Source organism: Cyclopterus lumpus, chromosome 25, assembly GCF_009769545.1.
Source record: "Cyclopterus lumpus isolate fCycLum1 chromosome 25, fCycLum1.pri, whole genome shotgun sequence".
Taxonomy (NCBI): domain Eukaryota; kingdom Metazoa; phylum Chordata; class Actinopteri; order Perciformes; family Cyclopteridae; genus Cyclopterus; species Cyclopterus lumpus.
Genome location: NC_046990.1, coordinates 3,856,290 through 3,883,945, shown reverse-complemented (window position 1 = coordinate 3,883,945; position 27,656 = coordinate 3,856,290). Strand labels below are relative to the sequence as shown.

Below are 27,656 nucleotides of genomic sequence, written 5' to 3'. Positions count from 1 at the left end.
TTGGCAGCTCACTGAGATACGTGGCTGTTGAACCCTTTTCCCAGCTTGCAAGCTTGAATAAACGGAAAGACAACTTTGATTCCTTCGAAGACTCTGTTTGTTGCAATTGAATATTTGAACCACAACTCTCCACCTGATCAAACATAGTAATCTTCCACCACACCAGGTCACTAATCCAAAGCAGCGCACAAAAGTACCACGTGAGCGGTTTCAAATGGCACCTGACAGAGTCCGACCGACCCCAGAGGTATGCTTATGTCTCACAGGTGTTTCATTTTATCAGTCCAGTCTTTCTCGATTGTCAATCAAATTGTTCCCAATGACTTCACATCCTTGTTTTGATTTGTGCTTTTTGAAAACACAAATGTGTTGGCGTCCTCGGGGACCTAGATAAGAAACCAACAACACGTAGATACAATGTTTGCCACGGGGTGATAATTCATAACACCACACACTATCAGAGGTTGAGGGACGCGCTGTCGAGTCCTATTGAAGGAGACGGAGCGGTTTCCTGTTTCTCGGAAAGACGTTAAAAGAATACCCCTCTCAAAGATTTCAGCCTTCAGCCAGGATTTCACCCCGAATCTTGGTATATTCTGTTGGTGAAGTATGACACACGTTTGAATAAATGCTGCAACAAAGTGTGACCGCATTAACAACGGGGTGAAAAAAAACCTTCTATGATTGCCGTTTAAGGATAAAGACGCTCGTCACAGGGGGCTCTGGCCGATATTTTGGTGTAATGAGTTTTGAATGTGGGTAGGAAAAAGTGTTCTTAAAACCTAACACTTTTGGATTTTATACCGCAGTATACAATACATAGCCACATTTGTTGTTGTTGTTGTAATGGATTTATTACTAGCTGTCAAACATGTCTTATCTACCTCATAAGAGCAGCTGCAAGAAAATATAAATATATTCAGATCAGGAATGTGAGGGGGGAAAACAACAACACAACTATCTATTTCATGAACCTGATAACTATGAGCTGTTACAGGCCAATGCAGTCGACAGGAGAGAGAGAAAGAGAGAAAAAGAGAGAGAGGGGGAGAGGGAGAGGAATTTTCCCTGCGCCTGAATGGGATGATGTATGAAGCATTTAGTCATTCAGACAAGACACTGTCAACACTTGGCAGGCAGGCTGACACACACACACACACACACACACACACACACACAGAGACACACACGGCTACCGTCAAGAAAAACGTTACACACATGCAGAAGATACGGTCAGCGGCCATGTTAACGTGTGATCAAGCAAATAAAAAGACAATGAGTGAAAAAAGTTTTGCTTGAGGGTTAGCACCAGTGGCAGCTGGTGGAATGTTTTTTTGGTAGGGCCATCCAATCAATTTCAGCAAACATCCCAATATGATTCAATGTATAAAAAAAGTATCAAACATGCATTTCTACTTTGTAGTTAAATATTTAACATGTATTCCAACACTGACATCTTATTCATACAATTCAGTATATTAATATATATATATATACATAGATCATATAATTGTCTGCATATGATATATAAATACCATCTAATGTAAAAATACAATATACATATCATAAATATATTATAATAAAATATAAATATTATATAATATAAATCACATATACATATATATATATATGTATATGTATATATAACATCTAAAAGAACATGTTTATATATTAAGATGCCCCCATGAACCTTGTTAGGGTTAAAGTGTTCCTGTTTTTATCCACCTCTTCATCATGTGTCCGTCGTCCAGCTGGAAGTGACGTTCACTTTGCCCAATATGGCTGCTTGATGGAGTTATCCATGTGTGTTCTGGTGTTCTCATGTTTTCTTAGTTCTTAAAATGAAAAGAGATCACATTGCTCCTGTATTAGCTGCTCTGCACTGGCTCCCTGTAAAATCAAGAATCAAATTTAAAATCCTTCTCCTCACCTCCATAGGCCTAAAAGGCCATGGCACTGTCATATCTAAGAGTAGACTTAAGACTTTCCTCTTTAATAGTGCTTATAGTTAGGGCTGAATCAGGTTTGTTCTGGTTCAGTCCCTAGATATGCTTATTTTTGGGAAGTTTTTCCTGATCCGATGTGAGGTCCTGGGACAGGGATGTCGTATGTGTACAGATTGTAAAGCAAAATTAGTAATTTGTGATATTGGGCTATACAAAATAAACTGAATTGAATCATCAAGTAGGATGTAGAGTGACCATGAAATGATGATTATGAAACCAAGTGCACATTTCCTCAAGATTCCTCAAGTGGATCAAAGATGTTTGAAATGTTAATTGATGCAGCAAATCAGTCCTCTATTGTTGCAGAAATTCCTTTTCATGGACACAATGAAAAAAATACAACAATAACATAAGAAAGTTGTCACACGCAGTCAGTATAAAATGATCCAAATGTGAACAGCTTTAATGGTTCAAATACAAATTACACTGGAGCCAAAGCTGGAAAAATATGGATCCAAAGCCAAAGGGACCGAAAGCCATTTAGATATTAATTTACATAGTTGTTTTTTCTCCGTTATTTCTCATTCATTTACCCAACAAAAAAACACTGACAGGGAGAGCTCAGACACAAAATGTCCGACGAGACAAAATTGGAAAATCACATTTCCGCATGTGAAAAAAAACAAACAAGCCACGCTATAGCAGAGAACCTCAATAGATCAAATATGTCACAAAAAAAACCAACATCATATATCGAAATATAAATACTAACAGGCAATGAAAATAAAAAGGATCTTTGTGCTGCTGTGACTGATTTTACTCCCAGTGTTTGTACAATCAAGGCTTACAAAGCTCATAAAGTCAGGGGTTAAATCACAGGCAGACAAAAGCAACCCTTCACCTTTGCGTTCCCTCTCTCATCCACCAGTTTGTCCATCACTCTTCTTTACGTGTGCTCTGAAACAGACATTCTTCTCTTTAATCCACCTTCTACACCGAGAATTAACCTTTATTATTTAGCTGTCTGTTCACCAGACCCTGCGTTTCACAAACACTCCGTCTGTCCGTCCTCTTCTGCTTTTACTCCATCTTGGACATCTCAAACTTGGTCGTCAAGGTTTCCTGCATTTTTGGCAGACAGGCGGAGAAAAGCGTCAGCTGATAGGTGGCAACAAAAGACCCATTTTTTCCCTCTTGTAAGTTTAAAGAAGCTCTTTCATTTGTTCCCTAAAAATTGAAAGAACCAAGTGTGTCATTTGCAGTTATTTTAATAAATCAGTCTCTGAACACACGTTCAAGATGAGGCATGATACAGTGTGTGTGTGTGTGTGTGTGTGTGTGAATGCATCTAATGTGTGTGTGTGAATACAACCTTCAATTATGACTACTAGTACAGAAAAAAGATCTTCAGCAAGCAGCATTTTAATGCTGCTCCGTCCCTTTGGACTCTTTCCCTTCCCGTCTCCATTCCTCAGAACAGAAACGCCATAAAGGAAGTACTTCATACCGTCTATGGATTTTCAATATCTATCAGTGTTAATACAGCAGCTTACATAACAAGTTGATTCCACATAAGAGGCACTTGGTTGATTGCTGGATCATAAAAAATAAAAATAAAAGGTTTAGCTTGGAGATCAAAGAGTAAATCATTTGGAAAATGGTACGGAAAACGGTCAGCAGAAGGGAAACAAAATAATAAAAATATTTTAAATATATTATAGAGATTTGGACTGAGCATTTATGTTTTATATCAGAAAATGCTTTATAAAATGTTTCTATAGTTGTGTTTAAGATTATCATTAATGTCCGAGCAGCAATAGCAACACACACACGATGAAGTCACATTGTGCTTCTCGCCATGACCACAGAAAAGAGGATAAACAACTGTGTGACGTAACCGTGGCAACTCCCGGGCTTGATTATTTGCCACCCCCTGCTGCTCACAGAACAGAACTACAAAAAACATTTGAAAAAAAATTATATATATATATTTTTAAATATATATACACATATACACACACACACACACATACACTTACATTTACATACACACACACACACACACACACACACACACACACACACACACACACAGAGGGGCTTAACACTGCTGCACACATTAACCGAGAGCATGGAGAAAGGTACTTTTAAATCGACATTTTCATTTTAAATCTCTACCAGACGGCGTAGTTAATAAAAGCAAAGCTATTTGCTATTTGTAACCACTGCAAACTAAAGTTATCTTATCACCGGAGGACCACGAGCATGAAGTACGACTTAAAGTCGTTACACAGCATTGATGCCAGCCAATAGCTACCCAAACAACCACTGGAGTGAAACTTTGGCAGACTACTTTGGATTTGGAGGGGTCGGTCATAAACCCCCTCTCTCTAGCCAATCATGGGGAGGCAGTGTGCTTGCTGGTCGAGCTGCGTGCCTGTGATTGGTGGAGCAGAGGGGAGGTGGGTTGGACCTGTTCTGGGGACGGGAGTGAGTTTAGCTAGTTAGACGAGTTGATGAAACCGCGCGCACACCGTGCTGTTAGTGTAAGAGTGCCTCGTCAATGTTGTTGTTTAATCAATCAATGAAGGACGTCAATCCGTCAACTTGTTTTCAATCATTATTATTTTCAGGTTAAAGAGATTCTTCAAGGTATTTTAGTAAAATTGCGTGCATTTAATACTTAGTATAATAGATATACTGTACACAACTCCCTTTTTATCATCAGAAATGTGACTAAATGCGAATAAATGGGCGACCGGCCATTCGCAACTCATCTCCGATGAACTGAAAGCGTATTACTTATCATCTGATTGTTGTGTGGTTACATCGTAGTTTGGTAATGAAATGAGAAAACCAGAAGACTTGCCTCATCAGAGTCCAGCAGGGGGGGCATGGCGCTGTGAGACAGAGGGAAAATATTTGAATATGAATTTATGATCTTTTCTCATGTTATAATCAGTGTCAACATGCTGGCGTCATGATGACGACGACTTACACATCTGCCATCGATGAAGGGAGGTTCTCTTCTACCCATTTCAGATCCTCATCCTGGAAACACAACAAAATCAGCCTCCATGAATTCATAAAAAAGAATATTGAATGTGGGAATTTATACTTAACAAGGTCGATCAAACTAATGATATTTCACATGACAGATTACTAAAATGAGACATTTTGGTGCTTTGATTCACCATAATAATATGCTCAATGAGTACAGAGTCAAACTGTTAATACTGCTGACAAATTCCATCCATCAAATTGGTTTTGGATACAGAAATACAACATAAAAAACCTAATTGTTTTATAATTTGTTCAAAATGGTCACTTACCACCTTGTTGGCTTTGGCCGTGCCGTTGGTCTCATTTTTCCCACCCCTCATTTTCATCCCCTCTGGAGATACACAGGGAAATAAAACAAAGACACCCAGATGAAACAAGACATCTGGCACATTCAGCGTGTCTTGAACTAACTAACTAACTAACCAGTTAACTAACAGACTAAGTGACAAGTGAACTAAAAAAAAGAAGAAAAAAGGAAGGCACTGAGGATGGTGAGACAGAAATAACACAGGAGGGGAAGAGAGGAGGGAACAGGTGAGGAAGGAAAGAAGGAAGAAAGGGAGTAAAGAAGGAAAGTTTCTGACCGAAAGCCTCGTTCATCATGGGCTCCTTCTCCTCTTCCTCGCTCTCTTCATCCAACAGAGGACTGAAGGCATACCTGACAAACACACAGCAAGAGAGAGGGAGAAAGAGACCGACTTTACAGTTGGAATGAGAGGGAGAGTCAATGAGACGGGCCTGACGACCCCCCCCCCCCTTACCTCTGGTTATTGGCTGACGGTCGCCACAGGAACATGATGACCAATAGGATGATGGAAAACAATAAGCGCCAGAACGCGTCATCTATCCACAGCTCCCTCCAGTCCTGCAGAGAGAGGGAGGGAGGGGAAAGGGGGGGGGGAGAAAGAGAGAGAGAGAGATTCTTTCATGAAAACACTTCAAAAGCATTAAGAAAATCTTCATTTACATGCAGAAAAAATGAGGATGAACATTTCTTTCTCCGCTGGCCTGAATATCTCACTTGGAATAAATCCAAATTGGATTTAAAACATGTTTTTGTTCTATATGAAATTAGATTTTTTTTTTTAAAAAGAAAGGGGGCTAAACTGTGTATAAGGTCAGGACTTTTCTAACTGAGGAACACAGTTCATACTCAACCCTGCTGATGTACTCACAGACTGACATTGAGACACCTTGATGGTCTTGCTGCTCCAAATGATGAAGATGATCGACGCTGCAAAGCACACACAAATGAGTTTTAAAGAAGGCAAATGTGTTCCAGGAGACGTTAAAGTGTGGTTTTCTTTTTTTGTACCTATGACAGCGAAGATGAGCGTGTTGGTGAAGTGTCTGTAGAGAGAGAGCTTCACCACGTTCCTCCTCAGCTTCAGTAGCTTCATCGTCTGAGCCAGACTCACAAAGATGTGACGACAGTCAAGGAGCGTCGACGACAGGTTAAACAAACACGACCAGACAGATCTTTGCTTCTCATCTTCAATTTAAGATCACCGTGTCGGACCATTTCTTAATGAAACATTTTTTTACAATGAAACCCAAACTAAAAGGTTTAACCCTTGAGATATTTAGCATCGCAAACTCCTGTGGTTGGTGAGGTTTGCATGTGCATGAGGAACTAGAGTTTTTAAAGTTTTACATGCTGCACATTGTCTATAGTCTAAGATGTTCTATTGTGAATATAGCCACATGAAAATACACCTAAAAAAGGTACATTAAAATAGTTCTATACTTTGGTTAATTGCATGGTATTAGCATTGAGAGGGGTTTTGCTGGACACAAAATATTATAGGCAGAGCTGAACAAAGCAGAAAGAAAAAAGGGGCAATAGAGAGAGAGAGAGAGAAAGAGAGAGAAAGAGAGAGAGAGAGAGCCTTTTAGTTTTTACTAAAAAGGGGAAGATGTAGTCACAGATATCCACCAGCAGAGGGTAGAGTCGAGCACAGCCAGAGGAATAGCAGCCAGGAGAACTACTTCACCTTCGGCCTACAGGGAGAGAAAAAGAATGACGGATGACGAAAAGGTGAAAATAACAGTAGACAAGAAGAAGGGGAGTCGGAAGGAAGGCAGGGGAAGGCAGGAAGGCAAGGAAGCAGGACGTGGATTGTAAGACGGGTAGCACGAAGAGGATGATGAAGAAGTGTGGAGAGGCAAACTGAGGGAAAGAGAGGGTTGAGAGGGGGAAAAACAGAAATGCAGACAGTGTACCACAGTCATTGAGCAGCTACAGTTCATTCTGTTTAGCTCAGATGGGTGTACTAGGTGGGTGGGGTTTAACATAGTAGTATGTAAACCTGCAGAGCAACAGACAAGCAGCAATTTACCTGGATCAGGACAGAAATGCTTCTGTACTTACACTTGTTATGTTTTGAGTGCATACAAGCATTCACACAGACAAATATGGCAAATTGCAGTGAACTGCGAGTACCCAGGTGGTTTACTAATAATAGATGGTTACACACAAGTTGCGATAACATGCAAAAACTCTCTCTGCCTGATGACCTCAACCATTTGGGGTCAATGTCTAATCAACCATACGAGGTACATGCCCACCCTAAACCATCTTGCCAGAGTTTAGCAGTGTAGTTTACCTTCGAGACAGAATGTGAGACGATGGACACCCTCAATGGTTGCCATCTTTTCTTATAGCAACCATTTTTGTGTGCAAAATATATTTGGACACAAAAATGACAGTGATTTAAAAAAAAAATGAAAACGAAAAAAACAACGCGGAAACTCAAAATCCTGCTTTATCTTCTGAACTTTTACCTGATTATTTTAACCTGAAATTATTTATTGTTATTATTTACTATTAATACTATTATTTAATAGTAAGAATTTTGTCATTTAAAAGGTGCATAATTATTAACTAGGTGCTGACGTGTTTTGAGTGTGTGTGTTTGTGTACATGTTAAAGGATATCCACCAGACAACACAGGAATCAATAAAGGCCAGCACTATGTCACACACAATTCTACTGCTGGTGTAGTTTCCTCGATCCTAGAGGAGGGGGAAAAAGTTAGATACACACACAAACACACACAGTATATAAAACGGTCAGCAGAAGGGAAACCAAATAATAACAATATTGACACACACACACACACAAAAGACTTACAGCGTTGACTTGGAGCATCCCCTCAACAATAGAGAAGATCAGGTAGAGCAGACCGACTCCGACGACTCTGTGGAGCAACGCCCCGAGTCTGGGCCTGGTGAGCAGACAGAAAGGCGTGTTATGGCTCCGTCACACCAACACAACTGGTCATAGGCATTTCTCATCATTTTGTACATGTTATAGACTCAAAGATTGTCTGAAAATGATCGTTAGATATAGTAAAGAACAAAGTGTAGTCCTTGTCTAAATTGAAATCAAAGTTATCAAAAAGATTAAAGACAAGAGGATTCAAAATGATATTAGTGAGGAATTTTTTATCACAAAAACTGAGGTTAAAACTACAAAGAGAGCTGTGAGAAGAAAAAGACGTACTTCACGATACCGTATCCCAGACTGGCGATAATCACTAACACCCTGGCCAGAGTCCTCTTTACCGCAGAGAGCACCTCAGCAAACACCACCGCCCCCTGGACTGCAGGAGGACACATTACAGCGTGTTACCTCTCCACGCGCCGCTGGGTCAAACACTCGGCCTCGATCAATGCGGAGAGAGCGCCTCCGTGTCTTCACCTACCCGACAAGCCTTCGTATCTGAGGCTCTGGAACTCGCCGTAGTAGACGGCTTTCTCCAACATGCCCAGGAAGATGACTCCTCCGATCCAGAACTGGATCCTGAGCAGATCCCTCCAGTAGCACGCCGACAGAGCCAACCACAACACCGCCAGCAGCACGTACACAATACACATGACCATGTAGAACTGGAGACACATTACAGAAGGGTTGACAATATTGACTTTGGGAAAAAAGACATTTGTCTGATATAACAAGGATTCTTAAAGGGTTTGTATATTTGGATAGTTGCGGTTTGTATTAAGTATTTATCCATAGTTAGTGTATAATAGGTGGAGGTTGGTATGCCCTCAGTTTGGAAAAACAGACCTGGATAAAAGCAACATACCGTTCTCTATGGGGACACATTGAAAATATAGCGGACACTAAACTTGTAGTGTACACTTTAACAGATGTTTCGAAATATGAAACACTGTCCAGCACAAGAGGGCAGCAGATGATGAACACTGCCCATCTACCAAGCATCAGGGATATTGGTGAAGAGGTGCCTTTTGATGTAGTTAGATGGTATTACATACTGCATTCTGTTGCTCACTCGTGTTGTACAGTGAGAATAAATAACCTTTTAAACTTGACAAGTACCTCGACGACAAAACCACAGCTTTCAGTGCTTTTTAGAGTTTAAATTCATTGAACTTTGACCTACTCATGGCGGCACCGCGCTCGGCAGCATGGAGAAATCAGTAACAAATAGCTCATCTTTATCATCAATGACAATAAACTTAACTTTTAAAAATCTGTCATGGATTTATTAATCGTGTTTAGTGGTGCTCATTTAATCCTGTCTGCCCTGATTGGGGAGTTAAACACAGCGCGTTAGATGCTCTTTTAAAAGTGTAACTCTGGTGATGTCCTATACCTCCCGGGATCTAGATTTTTCTATCCCATTGTTTCCAGAGAATAGGAAAGACAACGGACTAACACATTTGTTGGTTATGTTTGATTTTTGTTCTTGAAGTGTTATTTCGTCTTGCGTATGTGCGTCTTCTTACCACCATCATCGGCCACTCAGAGGCTGATATGTAGTCATGAGGACCCATCATGCTGATCTGCACTGCAAACACAAACAGACACGATTAGATCAACTGGTTTTCTACATTCAAACTCCAAAACATTAGAACATTAGGGCATTCAGAACTGCTCTATAAACCAATGTGGTTTGTCTATGTAATGTATTCCACCTTTCAATACTGCCCCGTGGTGCAACCTTAAAACACTCTAATGGCTAACGGTTGAACAGGTAGTCCACCCTATACACTGTATGTAGGTGTGTGTGCCTGACATTGTAGAGTCCAGGGCGTGGGAGGGTTAGCGGCTTCAGGGGCTCTGCTCTTGTCCTTGACCTCTTGGACACTCAGGATGAACATGTATGGTCCGTCCTCCCAGGTCTCGGCCACCACATCAAGTAAAGCAGCCATCTGAGCAACAAGGACAAGTCAATAACTTGATTTGCAATTGGTTATGCATCATATGCATACATTTAGGGCACCGTATTACAACAGTTACAACAGCCAACAGTAGAATTTCTCAGAGATGGCCGAGGCAACAAAAGGAGTTTGGGTTTATTGATGTGATCGAGTGGGAGTCTGAGGAGGGTTCCAGATGGCAGAAACCGAAACTGCCGCTGTAAAGGATTAGGAACAATCAGACGGGATGGATTCTGTTTTCTTATGGAACGGTAAAGAAAGTTTGCTGTGCAGTGACGGTTATTTTGCTGAGGACATAGACTACATTATTGAGGACATTTTTGGGTTTGGCCTTCAGAGATTGTATACAAGAAGATCAAAGAGTTGACTCAATTGGTTGATGAAAATTGACTTCAGATTCATGTCAACTTGGAACTTAAGCACCTTTTTCCTGAGGTACTGGGAACCTTTTGGGAACTTAATTAGGTTTGGGGGACAATTTACCCCCCAGAGTATTCTTTCAAAAGTAGAAGAACTGTCGGAGCGTGGTTTGCAGGAATGTACACTATCTACTTAGGACCATTTTAAGACGAGGGGAGAGCATTTCCCTTTGTTTGATAAAAACAAAAGGAAAGAGAGAAAAAAGGGAGAGGTATTGCAAGCGAGCTGAGAGGGCGGGCTCAGAGAGACAGCGCGGGTGAGAAAATGACTCTATGTCTCTCTTGATTTATTCCCTCAGTAAACATTGTAAACATGAGTTTATGGTCTCAATATCTAGTTTCAAATCGTCTTCAATACAACATGATGTTGGACCATCATTTACTACCATGTGTTTGACAGATAGCTACCCTACCAGAGCCGTGTACGGCATCTCTACGTCACGTTCCTGCTCAGTCCAAATATAGTCACTTTGTGTGTATGTGTATATATGGGATTAAAACCAGGAACCTCCACACCCTCTCTGCCAGTTTAGCTGACTATACTGAACAGACCTGATTGACCCCTTGAGGAGGGATGGAAGCTTTTCCTTTTTTGGCGGAATCCCCCTTCTTCTGTACTGCGGTAACCTGAGAGACAGAGGGCAATAGAATCAGTGAGTCAGACATTTAACAATTAAATCAACCAATCTAAAATATTCAAAGAACATCTCAAATCCACAGACGTGCACACCTTTGGCTTTGGAGATTCTGTAGGTGCATCACTCCTTCTCCTCCGACCTGGAGTCTTCTCTGTGGTTGGCTAATGAAACACATGGGACATTTTTAAGAGTGAATGAAAGAAATCAAAACGATTCTTTAAGATGACTGCAAAATGTTAGTTTTGCAGTCATCATCAGAAGGCACAGATCCATTTAGTTTTGAATTGTTTTGGTGGTGTGGATTTATTTCATTCACGATTCATTCATTCCAACAAAAATTCCAATGTCTGAATATTGAGAATTAAAAGTGAATCGCTCTTTGAAACGGTGTGCTTGCTTTATTATGCTACTGTATTGTCATTCATTATATCAGTGGCAAAGAAGTCTTAAAATGACAATAGTTGCTTGAATATTGATTTCTGGGATAATATATATATCGTTATCGTGACCTCTCTCCAGCACTCCAACACGTTTCCACCGTCATCAAGTCACATGACACAATAACAAACAGGAAGTGGGAGATAAGGGAGAAGTGTTTCATTTCCCTGTACTGTTCTGGCCATAATGTTCATGATAAACATACACTTTTAGACACAAAACATGGTAAAATAGGGTAAAAAAAACAAACATTGGCCCGTTAACCAATTAGACTGGGATCATTTTGTTTGAATATATTGCGTGTGTGTTAACAGAATTGTAATGCAGTATATTCTTGACTGATCAAAGTTTAGTCTGAGCAAACAAGGAGCTCTTAATAGCCCAGAAAACAATGATATCTGAGAGACCAGAGGGAGCTATGAATGAATGTTACCACGGAACAGTTTTTAAAGACAAACTGGATTTACTGGATTCCACTCAAAGTGTTTATAGTTGTGCATTATTGAGGCGGGTTGCATTAGAGCCCCACAGGAGCTGACGGGCAGCAACGTGAACTGTGATTGTTCATTTCATTCTTCTTCTTGGTTTTGTGCAGCTCTGGTTTGGGACAGAAAGCAGAAAGTGGCTCACCTGTTGGGGCGTCACTTCCGTCAGTCGGGTTTTCATCTCAAACTCATTCAGGCCAAACTGTTGTAAAAAAAACGCACCCACAATTTTCATTAATAATAACCATCATATACAGTCACTTTTTACTTATTATTTGCACTGTGTGTGTGTGTACGTCACCGTGTTGGGGCCTATGTGTGGCTTGCAGGTGATGACAGGATATTGATGAAAAACATAATATCCACTTCCTCCTCCTTTTTTGACCTTCGTTGAATTGAAGTAATTTCCTGCATTCTCCACCTGTCGACAGGCAAACAGTGCGTCACGTGACAAAGAGGCAACAGGCCGCTGCCGTGAATAATAAACCGGTGCTTTGGTACACAGCGAACAGACGATTATTATTTTAATTTTTTTAGCAAAAGCAATGAAATAATTAACTAATAAATATAATTACTTTTTACAATATTGTGTGTCAAGGGATTGATGTCTTTAGGAAATAGCCATGTTATAAGCAGGATATTGTTCAGCAAGATGGTCATTATTGCCAAAATCTCTTTAGGAAAAAAGTACCTGTACATTAACCCTTAGGTATAAGATGGATTGATAATGTCCGATCAATAATGAGTAGATAAACAACACTGATTTAAACAGTGATCATAAGAATTCTAAATGATATACTGTATGTCCTATTGTGTAGTGATAAATAATGCTATTACGTCTAGGCTGACGACTTCTTTGAAGCAGTGCGAGTTCCTCAGATACCACGACACGTTCAGCAGGACGGGGGACGAGGAGTTGCAGGTCTCCGACACCACTGAGGGGTGGGGGTGGGGAGAACAGATTCATCTTTAGTATGCCATCAAAAGCTAATTCACACATTCAAAGTGGTCAGATCGCTGTAACGGACTTGATGTCGTTGTGGTTTCCACACCACCTGATGGAGCGGCGGGACAGGATATGTCTTTGTTTGTTTGTTCAACAATCCGCAGAGCTTTGACAAAAAGGTCCACACTTTACCATCTATAGCCGGTTTCCTTTAGGAGCAACAAAAACTATGGTCCGTGTTGCAAATGCAACACATAGAGTTACAGTTCCTATGGTTACAGGCAACCCCATCCCCGTGTATCCCATAATCCCATGCGTTACACTCTCATTGGCCGTTAGGTTCCAGATATTTAGCATGCTCGCTATCTGCGACGCACTGCCGACTTTGCTCGGGTCTTTGAACGCATCACACGGGGTCACTCGAGGGCCAATGTGACTCAGAGGAGTCGTCGTCGTCGTCGTCTACTTACGTCTGAGATGGATGAAGCTGCTGTTGAACAGAGTTTTAGTGAAGAAGAATAAGCTTGGCTTCTTCAGAGTTCCCTGGAAAAAAGGAACCACAACAAATGATCAGACTTGGTGTGGTGAACAGGATCCATGTGTCTGACAGTCTGACAATGCTTCAACATACACAGGGTTGCAAAATTCCGGGAATATTCAAAGTTGGAAACTTTCCACGGGAATAAACTGGAAATGTTGGGGTAATTTAACTGTATTTACCTTGTCATAAGCAGACATGCATGCAAACATTTATAATACAACTTTTAAAAATGAAATTTTTGACATTTTATGAGTATAACTTTATTCTTTCATCGAACAACATAAACATGAACGTTGAATAAAAAAGGTGTATTCCCTATGATCACCACCCCCAAACCCACATTTTGTTTTTGTGTTTTTCCCTGAATCTAAATGCTTTCTGCCTGGACCTCATCAACGTCCTGCTGTAAAAATGTAGTCTACTGTATACAAATAAACTTATTAAAATGAACATGGCTTCAGTTTACCAAGTAATCAATATGCTAGGTAATGACAAACAGTGTTGGGAAAGTTCACTTTCTACATGAACTAGTTCAGTTCATAATTCAAAATGTTGAACTAAGTTCACAGCTCCAAAAAATGAACTAGTTCACTTATTTTTTTCAATATGTTGGGAGCTATCTGTCTGCAATACCGCTCTTGGCCTCTACGCAACTTGGCGCTCTCACACTTGCCAGGCATAGGGCTGAAACATTCAGATGCAACACTGATGACAAAAACGTTCAAAAACAACAGAACGTTTTATGTTTATGTTTATGTTTCTGGCGGACAATGTTCCCAACCAGCTGCATTCAGCGTCCAGTTGACCTAGGCATTCATAGTCTTGTTCTCAACTACATTTAAGTTCCCTGTTGTATGCTTTTGCAAAAAACTTTTTTTTTTCAAAATTCCCGAGACAAAATTCACTGATAGAATATAACGTTGACTAGGAAATAGGAAGGGAACAAAAGTAATATGATGTTACTCAAAGTTATGTTCATTTTACAGACTTCATCAAAATAAAAGACTTTGAGAAGAGAGAAATGTAACTCTAATTGAGTGGTCAATTAAAAAACTAATAAAAAATCCCTGTGCCCTTTTTCTGGCCATATCTTAAACTAAATAAATATAATCTACCACTTCACTGGCCCAGAGACGGAACAATGACGTCATATGTCAGCTTAATACCAAAGTTCCGCCAAAGCCTCATGTTCTCATGTTTGTTAAAGACCAGCAGTGCTCCCCTCATGGACGCTCGGGCGGTTGTGATTTATTGTCACTTATTGACGTTGCTCGTGAACGCGCCTCTGAACACAGCAGTTGGAAAAAGAGCCGAGCTTCCTGTTCAACCGTGAGAACGAGAACAGACCAATCTTTTTCTTTTTTCAGAGAAGGTTTTGGTGGAAAAACATTACTTAATAACGTGCAGCTTTAAAGAAGTACTAAATAAGGTATTGTATTCATATTGGATTTTAGCTCATTACATATTACACACATATTAATAATAATGTTCTTTATACGAAAGTACCATTATATCTAAATATATAGAGATGGACAATTAATTGATTGTTTCGTCTATAATGTCAAAATACGTATTATGATTTTCGACCCAATGTGGCTCAATTTATTATTTTTATTTGACCATGAGTCCAAAACCCAAAGATGAGCATGATTATAAAAAGCTAGAAAAGCAGCGAATCGTTAAACCGAAAAGCTGAAACCAGATAATGTTTGAACTTATCATGACACACATCCGGCGATGAAAGAAATACTGAGATGTTTTACTTAAAAGTAGTATTACCAGTTTGCAAATACTCTGTTACGAATACAGTAGAAGTATACAGGTGCATGAAATGAAAGTACTTGTGTACAGAACAAGTATATTGGAGTCAATGCCCTCTGAGGCTAATTTGTAATTTGTGATATTGGGCTATACAAAATAAACTGAATTGAATTGAATTGAATGCATTGTGTTAACACCACCTAAACACCATCTGTACCACCTTACCACCTAAACACTAGCTGTACCACCTTAACACCACCTAAACACCAGCTGTACCACCTAAACACCAGCTGTACCACCTTAACACCAGCTGTCCCACCTAACCGCCTTAACACCACTTGTACCACCTTAAGACCACCTGTACCAGGTTAACACCACCTGTATCACTTTAAGACCACCTGTACCACGTTAACATCACCTGTACCACCACATGTACCATTTTAACACCACATCACCACATGTACCAAGTTAACACCACCTGTACCACCATAACACCACCTGTACCACCTTAACGCCACCTGTACCAGGTTAACACCACCTGTACCCCCTTAACACCACCTGTACCGCGTTAACACCACACGTACCACGATAACACCACCTGTACCACCTTAACACCACCTGTACCACCTTAACGACACACCACCACACGTACCACGTTAACACCACCTGTACCACCTTAACACCACCTCTAACGTCCTGTCCAACGTGTTTAAAACGTGAATCTACCAGCTAACACTAAATCCGCTCTCTTTTTACAAAAACACACAAACGACATCACAAACAGGAAACTCACGCTGTCGATGTTCACGACCCATTTTCCCTGTTGGGACACGGCACCGACCGTCCCGATCAGCACCAGCAGCAGCAGCGCCGAGGACCAGAGTCGCGGTCCCACGCAGCTCGCCATTTGTGACCCAGGAAGAAAAAAAAAGAAAAAAACAATAGAAACAGCTAAAAACAACGCGACAACTCACAACAAGCTGGACATTTCCTGGTTCCGGCTGACGTTGGCAGGGGAGAAATGATGCGTTCAAGGGCCGGGGGAAGTTCAAGATATTGTATAAAGATGATTTTTATCTTAAAAATACAACGAGAATCTGCATTATTCCCGATGACAAATATGGGGTTGTAGTCTCTAACTATGACCACAAGATAACAATTAACGCTAGCATGATCACTTCTTTTCGTTCAGTAGATTCAGCTTGATTACTTAGTACTGAGTATTTATTTTGAAAGTATTAACCGAAAGAGGATGTATGCCATGGTGTCTAGCGTCTATACGTTGATGTAGTTACCTGTCGTGACCACTGGAGGGAACCATCAAAACAGAGTTGATCTCAAGACCAGACAACATATTTTGTTTATTTTCTTTACAATATGTCGGGTTTTTTTGTATTCACACTTAAATGTACATTTGCATCTTAGTAATAAGAATGCAATGCTAAAAAAACCCACAGTGCCAGTCAGGGATTTAATCTATGTAATGTTGCAGTTCCTCTAATACTATTATTAACAACAATAATAATGCATATGCACTGTGCAGCTCCTTCAGTGACCGGCTGCTTCCCCCGAGGGTGACACAGCAGACAGAGGACAGGAATATAAACACACATATAAACATACATAAACGACTGACAGCCGATTGGTGGAAGAAACACAGGGGAAGAGCGAGGCTGACGAGACTAATGCAACACAGGGATCACAGAAGAAAAGGAGTACATGGTTGGACAAAGTGAAAAAGTGTCTCATAGCATGTTGCATTGCAGGACATTCTATTTAAACGCCTAAGAATCTTTACCTTAGAATGAGCCGTTTATGTCAGTCCACCATGTTGCTCCAGAACGGTCAATCCAAACTTTGGCTCTAGCAAGAGCCTTTCGATTCAGCTCTAAAAGGCTCTCTTCCATCCATACAGGTATAGCGCCTGGAGGCCTTAATAAATACGACTTAACCGCAGTGGAGTCAGATTGTTTACAGAGTCTGGACATTAAATCATTTAGACACTAGTTCTCGACTTCCACAGGAAAACAAGTTACTTTGTTCATATTTCCAGCTCTAATCAGTAAAGATTGTCATCTTCTGAATCAGTAAGGGTTTGACAAGTGTACGGTTCAGAGATCCCTACTCAGCAGAAATAGGAGTTTGGGTCTGCCGTCATATGGCGGCTCAGAACGTCCGGTTCCAGCAAGGAAACTACTTGGGATGTATCTAGTCACGTCATTAGGTTCCGTGTATTTGACAGTAGAAAAGAGCACAGCCCCTCCCTTTGGCTGTCAGTGCACTAGATTGAATGTTTCCTTTTACACATTTTCCTTTCAGATCCCATCTTCTGTGGAGCATCAGAGTCTGTGATCAAGTTGGGACATTCAAGTTCAAGTTCACATTCAGTCATGCGTTTGTGTCTGTGTCTCAGGAATAGCGCAGAGTAAACCAGTGTTCTGAGACATTAAAAAGTTTATTATGGTTTGCTTGGACTCAAAGTTAATGTCTACACAGTAAACTCAAGGGCGTCGTTGCAGGCTGATCATCTCAGGTAGTGGCACTCCACCCCAATGACGGCACTCTGGGTCCTCGTGATGTGACTCCTGCCAGACACTTTGGGGTCGTAGATCAGTGAAAAGGCATACAGCAAGTAATTTTCGGTCATCTAAGAGAGAGAACTACTGAGTAACATTTGACTGAAAGTACAACACCAATACATTCAATGAACAAAAACCTCACCACTCGTTTGCTGCCACAGTTGTGCAGCTCATATTCAAAGACCAGCACATGAGCCCAGTCGTCGATCTCAGTAGGGGAACAGCCACCAAGTGTGATGTCCTCTGGGTCTATCAGCTTGCCAAGGCCCAGCAAGTCCTGGCTCACTTCCACCTGGATCTTGCTTTCCCCACACCTCACAGCGACGCGGTTGTCAGTGTCTGGTTGACGCAGTTCAAAGTTGACAGGGGTCACCTTCACCAAATCCACTGGATCTTTTGGAAACCTCCAGGACAACGAGTCGACCACTGGCTGGATCTGCTTAGCCCGGAACATGGCAGCTTGTTGAATGGACTTCCTGGAGGGCCCTCTCTCAGGCGTTGCTTTTGCTGGCTCAACTTCAACTCCCAGGTAGTTTGGTGGTCTCATTCTGAGGAATCTAGCAGCACTGAAGCTGACACACGCAAGCACAAACCCCAACACAAGAAGCTGGCTGGACCCCATTGTTGCAAACACAGAACTGTTGATGCAGTTTCCTCCAGCATGGCCACTGCAGGCTGAAATAGGCAGTGGCTCCTCCCTCTGACTCGTTAGCTGGATCGCTTTGCACAGGTGTAGATCTCAAAGCTGCACAGGCCTTACTAATTAGGAGAGAACAATGACTTAAGACTTTCCTCTTTAACAGTGCTTAGATTGGATTTCATGGATTGTGGAAATCTGGATCGTGGTCCATGCCTAGTACTCATTATTCATACATGTCTGTCATATTCATTGAATGTGTTTGTGTAACTCTGTAACACTGTTGATCTGTACACATCTATTGCTTCTGTCCATCCGGGGAGAGGGATCCTCCTCTGTTGTTCTTCTGGAGTTTTTTTCCTTTCTTTTCCCTGTGAAAGGTTATTTTTCTGTCTTTTTGGGACTTTTTCCTGATCCGATGTGAGGTCCTGGGACAGGGATGTCATATGTGTACAGATTGTAAAGCCCTCTGTGGATAATTTGTAATTTGTGATTTGGGGCTATATAAAATAGACTGAATTGAAGTACCCCAACTCAGCAGAGGTGTTCTCATTAAGGTGAAGAACGAAATAACTGGAATGATAGTGGGGACAGATGTCACATACGTCACCACTGGTCATCTTCCTTAAAAGGTGGGATTAGAGGTTTCCGCGGGTACTTCAAATCCTGGGCGTGATATCCCATAATATACATGTTGTACAGAGTGAATTGACTGAGAGGGAATGCCTCTGAAAAAGGTGAAAAGAAAAATCACACCCAGCAGAAAGACAACAAATCTGATGATCAACTCAGTCAGAGAAGCTGAAGCAGATTAAAGAGCATCACATCTGATCATTTTGATTCAAGGTGAAGCTTTTAAAGTGATACAACAAATAATTAACACTAAAGTAATTGTTCGGAGCTTAACATACCATTTTATTTAAACAAACAAAGAGATCTGACATGCATGCTCTTCACTAAGTGTGAACAGCCCCACAATCTATGAACATGCAAGTTTAGTTTCTGAAATTTGCGGCTGAGGCCCTTGACCCTTTGGCCCTTGTGTCCATTTGTGTTTTTAGATTGACGTTGTTTGCAGGCGTGCTATGTCTAATTATTGCTTCCCATCATAGAATGATGAAGATGAAAATGTCATCAAGTTAGTGTATCATCTGAGCATTTCTATTTCCGAACATTTTACTCTCCTTGTTAGTGTGATGAAGATAAGGGTTGACCGTAAGACAAAAGGTGACCTATTTCTTCAATCAAGAAAGTTCATTTAATTACATTTTGCAGTGATTTTCATAAGTAAAAACAGAATAGTGAAACTGAAAACCCTGGTTTGGGAGGATACAAATGTCTGTATGTAAAATACACATTGTAAGCTATTATACTCATATTAATTTCACACACTACTGGTGCATGCAGAAGCATCTATCCAAAAATTTGACATCAGTAAACCAGACAGGAAATGAGACATAGATTTGGCGGTGGTAACAAGCTAGTAAAAAAAAGTAAAGCAATATAATGTAACACTGACCTTACCATAATAATAATAATAATAATGCATTTAATTTATATAGCGCTTTTCATAGTACTCAAAGACACTTCACATAATTAAAACGTCCTAAAAGCTAAAAATAAATAAATAAGAATAGCTAAAATACAGGTAAAACAAATAAAACAAATAAATAGGGACTTTGAGTCGCTCGGACCCTGATAAGAAAACAAAAACAAAAAAACAAACAATCACACATTAAAAGCAGTTCTGAACAGGTGGGTTTTGATTTGGGATTTGAATGAGGAAAGATCAGTGCAGTCTCGGATGAGTTTGGGGAGAGAATTCCAGAGGGAGGGGGCAGATATAGAGAAGGCTCTGTCACCCCACGTCCGGTGCTTGGTCCTATGTGGGATGGACAGGAGATTGGCATCAGAGGAGCGGAGCTGACGGGATGGAGTGTGGTGGTGGAGCAGGTAGGTGAGGTAGGAGGGGGCCTGATTATGGAGGGCTTTGTGAGTGAGAAGGATTTTGTATTGGATCCGTTGTGGGACGGGGAGCCAGTGAAGGCTCTGGAGAACAGGGGTGATGTGATCACGGGAACGGGAGTGGGTGAGCAGGCGAGCAGCAGAGTTCTGGATGTATTGGAGTTTGTTTAGGATTTTGGAAGATGTGCCATAAAGAATACTATTGCAATAGTCAATTCTGGAGGTGATGAAGGCGTGGATTAAAGTTTCAGCAGCAGATGAGGAAAGTGATGGGCGGAGACGGGCAATGTTTTTTAGGTGGAAGAAGGAGGTTCTGGTGATTTGTTTGATGTGATGTTCAAATGAGAGGTTGCTGTCAAACATGACTCCGAGGTTGCGGATGTGAGGGGAGGGAGACAGAGTGGAGTTGTCAATGGTGAGGCAGAAGTTGTGACTGGTTTTGGTGAGAGATTTGGGGCCGATGATGATCATATCCGATTTATCACAGTTGAGTTTGAGAAAGTTGGTTTGCATCCATGATTTAATGTCAGTGAGGCAGTTGGTCAGAGTGGAGTGAGTAGCAGTGGTAATGGCTTTTGTGGAGATGTAGAGCTGGACATCATCAGCGTAGCAGTGGAAGAGGAGACAGTGATGATGTATGATGTTTCCAAGAGGGAGCAGGTAGAGGATGAACAGAAGAGGACCAAGCACCGAACCCTGGGGGACGCCCTGAGACAGAGGAGCAGTGGAGGAGGTGCAGTTGTTGATGCTGATAAATTGTTGTCTGTTTGTTAGATATGATTTGAGCCAGGAGAGAGCAGTTCCGGTGATGTTGAGGGACGATTCGAGGCGGGAGAGAAGGATGTTGTGGTTGATGGTGTCGAAGGCTGCAGTGAGATCCAGGAGAAGGAGAATGTTGAGGTGGCCAGAGTCTGAGGAGAGGAGGAGGTCATTGGTGACTTTGAGAAGGGCTGTTTCGGTGCTGTGCTGTGAGCGGAAACCAGATTGAAATGGCTCGAACAGATCGTTGGAAATGAGGTGGGTTTTGAGTTGTGCAGCGACGACACGTTCCAGTATTTTTGACAGGAAGGGAAGATTTGAGATGGGCCGGAAATTGCTCATGGTCTCAGGGTCGAGTCCAGGTTTCTTGAGGATGGGGGTGACAGCAGCCAGTTTAAGTGTGTCAGGGACTGAGCCATCTGGGTCATCAATAGGGTTACCGGAGCAGGTCGATTTCCAGGCTGCTTGTGCTGAAGGCATCCATTGTTGATGCAGATGTAGACGGAACACAGTAAGAGTTTATCCACCTCACAGATCTGGAAGAATGTTGATCATCCAGTTCAAATGTGGAAACAGCAGAACCACAAGCCAGCTATTCACACATACATCTGCAGACGTCTGGTCCCTTTCAGAATCCCAGTAAGCCACTGGTCTCCACTCTCCCTGCTTTTCCAGTGACCGGCTGCTTCCCCCGCGGGTTGTGAAGGAGAGACACTGCAGGTCCTTCCTTCCTGCCGCTGTCAGTCTGCACAACCAACACTGCTCCCAGTAGACCACACATACCATAGAAAAACAGGGCACATTACTCATTCGTTCATGTGCAATAAGACTATCAATACCAATGTATATGTGCAATATAAACACTTCATATGTCCTACCTCATATGCATAATGAGGTAGGTAAGTCAGCCATGTGCACAAAGGATAATAACAGGAACACAGCAGACAGAGGACAGGAATATAAACAATTCAATTCAATTCAATTCAGTTTATTTTGTATAGCTCACTATCACAAATTACAAATTTGCCTCAGAGGGCTTTACAATCTGTACACATACGACATCCCTGTCCCAGGACCTCACATCGAATCAAGAAAAACTCCACAAAAATAACCTTTGACAGGGAAAAAATGGAAGAAACCTTCAGGAGAGCAACAGAGGAGGATCCCTCTCCCCGGATGGACAGAAGCAATAGATGTCATGTGTACAGAATGAACAGCATTTACAAAGTTACATAAACACATTACATGAATATGACAATGTATGAATGGAACTCCAATCCATGAAACAGAAGGAGGTAGAGAGGAGGCGCATCAGCAGGGCCAACGCGGGAGGCCGGCTCACCAGGCATCAGACACCTCCAGGTCCAATGGACCCTATGAGACGTGAAGTCACAACGACTCCGGGGAGGAAGCAGAGTTAATAAGGTGCAATGGAGAGATGTAAATTCATCCATAAGGAGAGAGAGAAGAGGAGATAGGTGCTCAGTGTATCCTAAAACATCCCCCAGCAGCCTATAGCAGCATATCAAGGGGCTCGACCAGGGCAAACCTGATTCAGCCCTAACTATAAGCACTATCAAACAGGAAAGTTTTAAGTCTATTCTTGAATGAGGTGACTGTGTCTGCCTCCCGGACTGAAAGTGGAAGCTGGTTCCATAAAAGAGGAGCTTGATAACTGAAGGCTCTTGCTCCCATCCAACTTTTTAGGACTCTAGGAACCACAAGTAGTCCCGCATTTAGTGAGCGCAGCTCTCTAGTGGGGCAATATGGTACTACAAGCTCCTTAAGATATGATGGTGCATCACCAATCAAGGCTTTGTAGGTGAGGAGAAGAATTTTAAATGTGATTCTTGATTTTACAGGGAGCCAGTGCAGAGCAGCTAATACAGGAGTCATGTGATCTCTTTTCTTAGTTTTTGTGAGTACACGAGCTGCAGCATTCTGGATCAACTGGAGGGATTTAAGAGACTTATTAGAGCAGCCTGATAATAAGGAGTTGCAGTAATCTAGTCTGGAAGTAACACACGTGTGAACCAGCTTTTCTGCATCTTTTTGAGACAAGATGTGCCTGATTTTTGAAATGTTACGTAGATGAAAAAATGCAATCCTTGAGATTTGCTTAACGTGGGAGTTAAAGGACAAGTCTCGGTCAAAGATAACGCCTAGATTCTTTACAGTGGTGTTGGATGCGAGGGAAATGCCATCTATAGAAACCACATCACCAGATAATTGATCTCTGAGGTGTTCAGGGCCCAGTAAAATAACTTCAGTTTTGTCTGAGTTTAACATCAGGAAGTTGCAGGTCATCCATGTTTTTATGTCTTTAAGACATTCTTGAATTTTAGCGAGCTGGTTGGTCTCCTCTGGTTTGATCGATAGCTATAATTGAGTATCATCTGCATAGCAATGGAAGTTTATGCAGTGTTTCCTGATAATATTGCCCAAAGGAAGCATATATAAGGTAAATAAAGTTGGTCCAAGCACAGAACCTTGTGGAACTCCGTGATTAACGTTGGTGGTCATTGAGGCTTCATCGTTTACAAATACAAATTGAGATCGATCTGATAAATAGGATTTAAACCAACTTAGTGCGGTACCTGAAATGCCAATCGACTGATCCAGTCTCTGTAATAGGATGTCATGATCAATGGTGTCGAACGCAGCACTAAGGTCTAATAATACCAGTACGGAGATGAGTCCTTTATCTGATGCAATTAGGAGGTCATTTGTAATTTTCTCCAGTGCTGTCTCTGTGCTGTGGTGTTTTCTAAATCCTGACTGAAACTCCTCAAATAAACTATTCTGATGTAGGAAGTCGCACAACTGATTTGCGACTACTTTCTCAAGGATCTTAGAGAGGAAGGGAAGGTTAGAGATTGGTCTGTAGTTAGCCAACACCTCTGGATTAAGAGTGGGCTTTTTCAGGAGAGGTTTGATTACAGCTACTTTGAAGGAATGTGGTACATGCCCTATTAGCAAAGACACATTAACAATATCCAGCAGAGAGGTGCCAATTAAAGGCAACACGTCTTTAAGCAGCCTCGTTGGGATGGGGTCTAAGAGACAGGTAGACGGTTTAGAAGTAGAAACCGTTGAAGACAATTGGTCTAGGTTAATGGGAGAAAAGCTATCCAAATATACACCAGGGCATACAGCCGTTTCCAAGGCCACTCCTCTTGATGACAGATCGGCAGTAGTTGAGGGCAAGAGATCATCAATCTTGCCTCTAATAGTTAAAATCTTTTCATTGAAGAAGTTCATGAAGTCATTACTACTGAGGTCTATAGGAATACACGGCTCCACAGAGCTGTGACTCTCTGTCAGCCTGGCTACAGTGCTAAAGAGAAACCTGGGGTTGTTCTTATTTTTCTCTATTACTGATGAGTAATAGGCTGCTCTGGCATTACGGAGAGCCTTTTTATATGTTTTAAGACTATCTCGCCAAACTAAGCGTGATTCTTCCAGATTGGTGGAACGCCATATACTTTCCAGCTTTCGTGAAGTTTGCTTTAGGTCGCGGGTCTGAGGGTTATACCAGGGAGCAAACCTCCTTTGCCTCACTGTCTTTTTCTTCAGTGGGGCTATCGAGTCTAGTGTCATTCTCAGTGAGCCTGTAGCACTATCGACAATATGATCAATCTGGGACGGACTAAAGTTAGCACAGGAGTCCTCCGTCACATTGAGACGTGGTATTGAATCAAATGCAGAAGGAATCGCTTCTTTAAATTTAGCTACAGCACTGTCAGTTAGACATCTGGTGTAGAAACTTTTGACTAACGGTGTATACTCCGGGAGTATAAACTCAAAAGTTATGAGGTAATGGTCTGACAGAAGAGGGTTCTGTGGGAAGACCTCCAAATGCTCAATGTCAATGCCATATGTAAGAACAAGGTCGAGGGTGTGGCCAAAGCAGTGAGTGGGTTTCTGTACTCTCTGACAGAAGCCAATCGAGTCCAACAATGAGATAAATGCAGTACTAAGGCAATCATTGTCAATATCCACATGAATATTAAAATCTCTGACAATAATAACCTTATCAGTTTTAAGGACTAAACTTGATAAACACTCTGAAAATTCAGATATAAATTCTGAATATGGACCTGGTGGCCGGTACAGTATAACAAATAGAATTGGCTGTAATGTTTTACAGGTTGGATGTGAAAGACTAAGAACAAGGCTTTCAAATGAGTTGTAATTTAGTTTAGGTTTAGGATTCATTAATAGGCTTGAGTCAAAGATGGCTGCTACTCCACCTCCTCGGCCGGTGCCTCGAGGAATGTGAGTATTAATATGACTTGGAGGAGTTGATTCATTTAGGCTGACATATTCTTCATGGCTCAGCCAGGTTTCAGTAAGACACAGTAAATCAATGTGATTGTCTGATATTAAATAATTTACTAATACAGCTTTAGATGACAGAGATCTAATATTTAGGAGTCCACATTTAATTCTCTTGTTTTGTTGCACTGTGGCACACATCTAAACATACATAAACGGGCAGACTAACAGCTGATTGGTGGAAGAAACACAGGGGAAGAGCGAGGCTGACGAGACTAATGCAACACAGGGATCACAGAAGAAAAGGAGTACATGGTTGGACAAAGTGAAAAAGTGTCTCATAGCATGTTGCATTACAGGACATTCTATTTTAACGCCTAATAATCTTTACCTTAGAATGAGCTGTTTATGTCAGTCCACCATGTTGCTCCAGAACGGTCAATCCAAACTTTGGCTCTAGCAAGAGCCTTTCGATTCAGCTCTAAAAGGCTCTCTTCCATCCATACAGGTGTAGCGCCTGGAGGCCTAAATAAATACGACTTAACCACAGTGGAGTCAGATTGTTTACAGAGTCTGGACATTAAATCATTTAGACACTAGTTCTTGACTTCCACAGTAAAACAAGTTACTTTTTTCATATTTCCAGCTCTAATCAGTAAAGATTGTCATCTTCTGAATCAGTAAGGGTTTGACAAGTGTACGGTTCAGAGATCCGTACTCAGCAGAAATAGGAGTTTGGGTCTGCCGTCATATGGCGGCTCAGAACGTCCGGTTCCAGTAAGGAAACTACTTGGGATGTATCTAGTCACGTCATTAGGTTCCGTGTATTTGACAGTTGAAAAGAGCACAGCCCCTCCCTTTTGCTGTCAGTGCACTAGATTGAACGTTTCCTTTCACACATTTTTCTTTCAGATCCCATCTTCTGTGGAGCATCAGAGTCTGTGATCAAGTTGGGACATTCAAGTTCAAGTTCACATTCAGTCATGCGTTTGTGTCTGAGGAATAGAGCAGAGTAAACCAGTGTTCTGAGACATTAAAAAGTTTATTATGGTTTGCTTGGACTCAAAGTTAATGTCTACACAGTAAACTCAAGGGCGTCGTTGCAGGCTGATCATCTCAGGTAGTGGCACTCCACCCCAATGACGGCACTCTGGGTCCTCGTGATGTGACTCCTGCCAGACACTTTGGGGTCGTAGATCAGTGAAAAGGCATACAGCAAGTAATTTTCGGTCATCTAAGAGAGAGAACTACTGAGTAACATTTGACTGAAAGTACAACACCAATACATTCAATGAACAAAAACCTCACCACTCGTTTGCTGCCACAGTTGTGCAGCTCATATTCAAAGACCAGCACATGAGCCCAGTCGTCGATCTCAGTAGGGGAACAGCCACCAAGTGTGATGTCCTCTGGGTCTATCAGCTTGCCAAGGCCAAGCAAGTCCTGGCTCACTTCCACCTGGATCTTGCTTTCCCCACACCTCACAGCGACGCGGTTGTCAGTGTCTGGTTGACGCAGTTCAAAGTTGACAGGGGTCACCTTCACCAAATCCACTGGATCTTTTGGAAACCTCCAGGACAACGAGTCGACCACTGGCTGGATCTGCTTAGCCCGGAACATGGCAGCTTGTTGAGTAGACTTCCTGGAGGGCCCTCTCTCAGGCGCTGCTTTTGCTGGCTCAACTTCAACTCCCAGGTAGTTTGGTGGTCTCATTCTGAGGAATCTAGCAGCACTGAAGCTGACACACGCAAGCATAAACCCCAACACAAGAAGCTGGCTGGACCCCATTGTTGCAAACACAGAACTGTTGATGCAGTTTCCTCCAGCATGGCCACTGCAGGCTGAAATAGGCAGTGGCTCCTCCCTCTGACTCGTTAGCTGGATCGCTTTGCACAGGTGTAGATCTCAAAGCTGCACAGGCCTTACTAATTAGGAGAGACCAATGACTTAAGACTTTCCTCTTTAACAGTGCTTATAATGGATTTCATGGATTGTGGACATCTGGATTGCG

At 41.7% G+C, this 27,656-nt stretch overlaps 3 protein-coding genes across 3 annotated transcripts; all 3 read right to left on the bottom strand.

Moving 5' to 3' along the window:
• Positions 1-2,383: 2,383 nt before the first annotated feature.
• Positions 2,384-16,464, bottom strand: zgc:162698 (uncharacterized protein LOC560165 homolog). The gene is made up of 21 exons (XM_034528806.1): positions 16,221-16,464; positions 13,596-13,668; positions 13,017-13,114; positions 12,481-12,600; positions 12,325-12,381; positions 11,349-11,417; positions 11,171-11,245; positions 10,055-10,190; positions 9,765-9,826; positions 8,717-8,900; positions 8,515-8,614; positions 8,143-8,236; positions 7,947-8,024; positions 6,325-6,433; positions 6,185-6,243; positions 5,771-5,874; positions 5,594-5,667; positions 5,279-5,340; positions 4,945-4,997; positions 4,816-4,846; positions 2,384-3,068 (listed from the first exon to the last, which is right to left on the bottom strand). Exons 1-21 carry the CDS (start codon positions 16,332-16,334, stop codon positions 3,027-3,029), a joined length of 1,794 nt encoding a protein of 597 aa, XP_034384697.1. The 5' UTR covers positions 16,335-16,464; the 3' UTR covers positions 2,384-3,026.
• A 1,432-nt stretch (positions 16,465-17,896) lies between these two features.
• LOC117728270 (zona pellucida sperm-binding protein 3-like) lies at positions 17,897-18,643 on the bottom strand. Its single transcript, XM_034529086.1, has 2 exons — positions 18,149-18,643; positions 17,897-18,074 (listed from the first exon to the last, which is right to left on the bottom strand). Exons 1-2 carry the CDS (start codon positions 18,626-18,628, stop codon positions 17,952-17,954), a joined length of 603 nt encoding a protein of 200 aa, XP_034384977.1. The 5' UTR covers positions 18,629-18,643; the 3' UTR covers positions 17,897-17,951.
• Positions 18,644-26,701: 8,058 nt separating this feature from the next.
• Positions 26,702-27,449, bottom strand: LOC117728252 (zona pellucida sperm-binding protein 3-like). The gene is made up of 2 exons (XM_034529060.1): positions 26,954-27,449; positions 26,702-26,879 (listed from the first exon to the last, which is right to left on the bottom strand). The coding sequence occupies exons 1-2, from the start codon at positions 27,431-27,433 to the stop codon at positions 26,757-26,759; spliced, it is 603 nt and encodes a 200-aa protein (XP_034384951.1). The 5' UTR covers positions 27,434-27,449; the 3' UTR covers positions 26,702-26,756.
• Between the last annotated feature and the right edge of the window lie 207 nt (positions 27,450-27,656).

Coding starts and splice junctions, on each gene's coding strand:
- zgc:162698 (XM_034528806.1), bottom strand. CDS start 16,334: ATGGCGAGCTGCGTGGGACCGCGACTCTGGTCCTCGGCGCTGCTGCTG. Junction 11,246..11,348: donor CAGAATCTCCAAAGCCAAAG/GTGTGCACGTCT, acceptor TCTGTCTCTCAG/GTTACCGCAGTACAGAAGAA. Junction 6,244..6,324: donor GCTCATCTTCGCTGTCATAG/GTACAAAAAAAG, acceptor TGTGCTTTGCAG/CGTCGATCATCTTCATCATT.
- LOC117728270 (XM_034529086.1), bottom strand. CDS start 18,628: ATGGGGTCCAGCCAGCTTCTTGTGTTGGGGTTTGTGCTTGCGTGTGTC. Junction 18,075..18,148: donor ACTGTGGCAGCAAACGAGTG/GTGAGGTTTTTG, acceptor TCTCTCTCTTAG/ATGACCGAAAATTACTTGCT.
- LOC117728252 (XM_034529060.1), bottom strand. CDS start 27,433: ATGGGGTCCAGCCAGCTTCTTGTGTTGGGGTTTATGCTTGCGTGTGTC. Junction 26,880..26,953: donor ACTGTGGCAGCAAACGAGTG/GTGAGGTTTTTG, acceptor TCTCTCTCTTAG/ATGACCGAAAATTACTTGCT.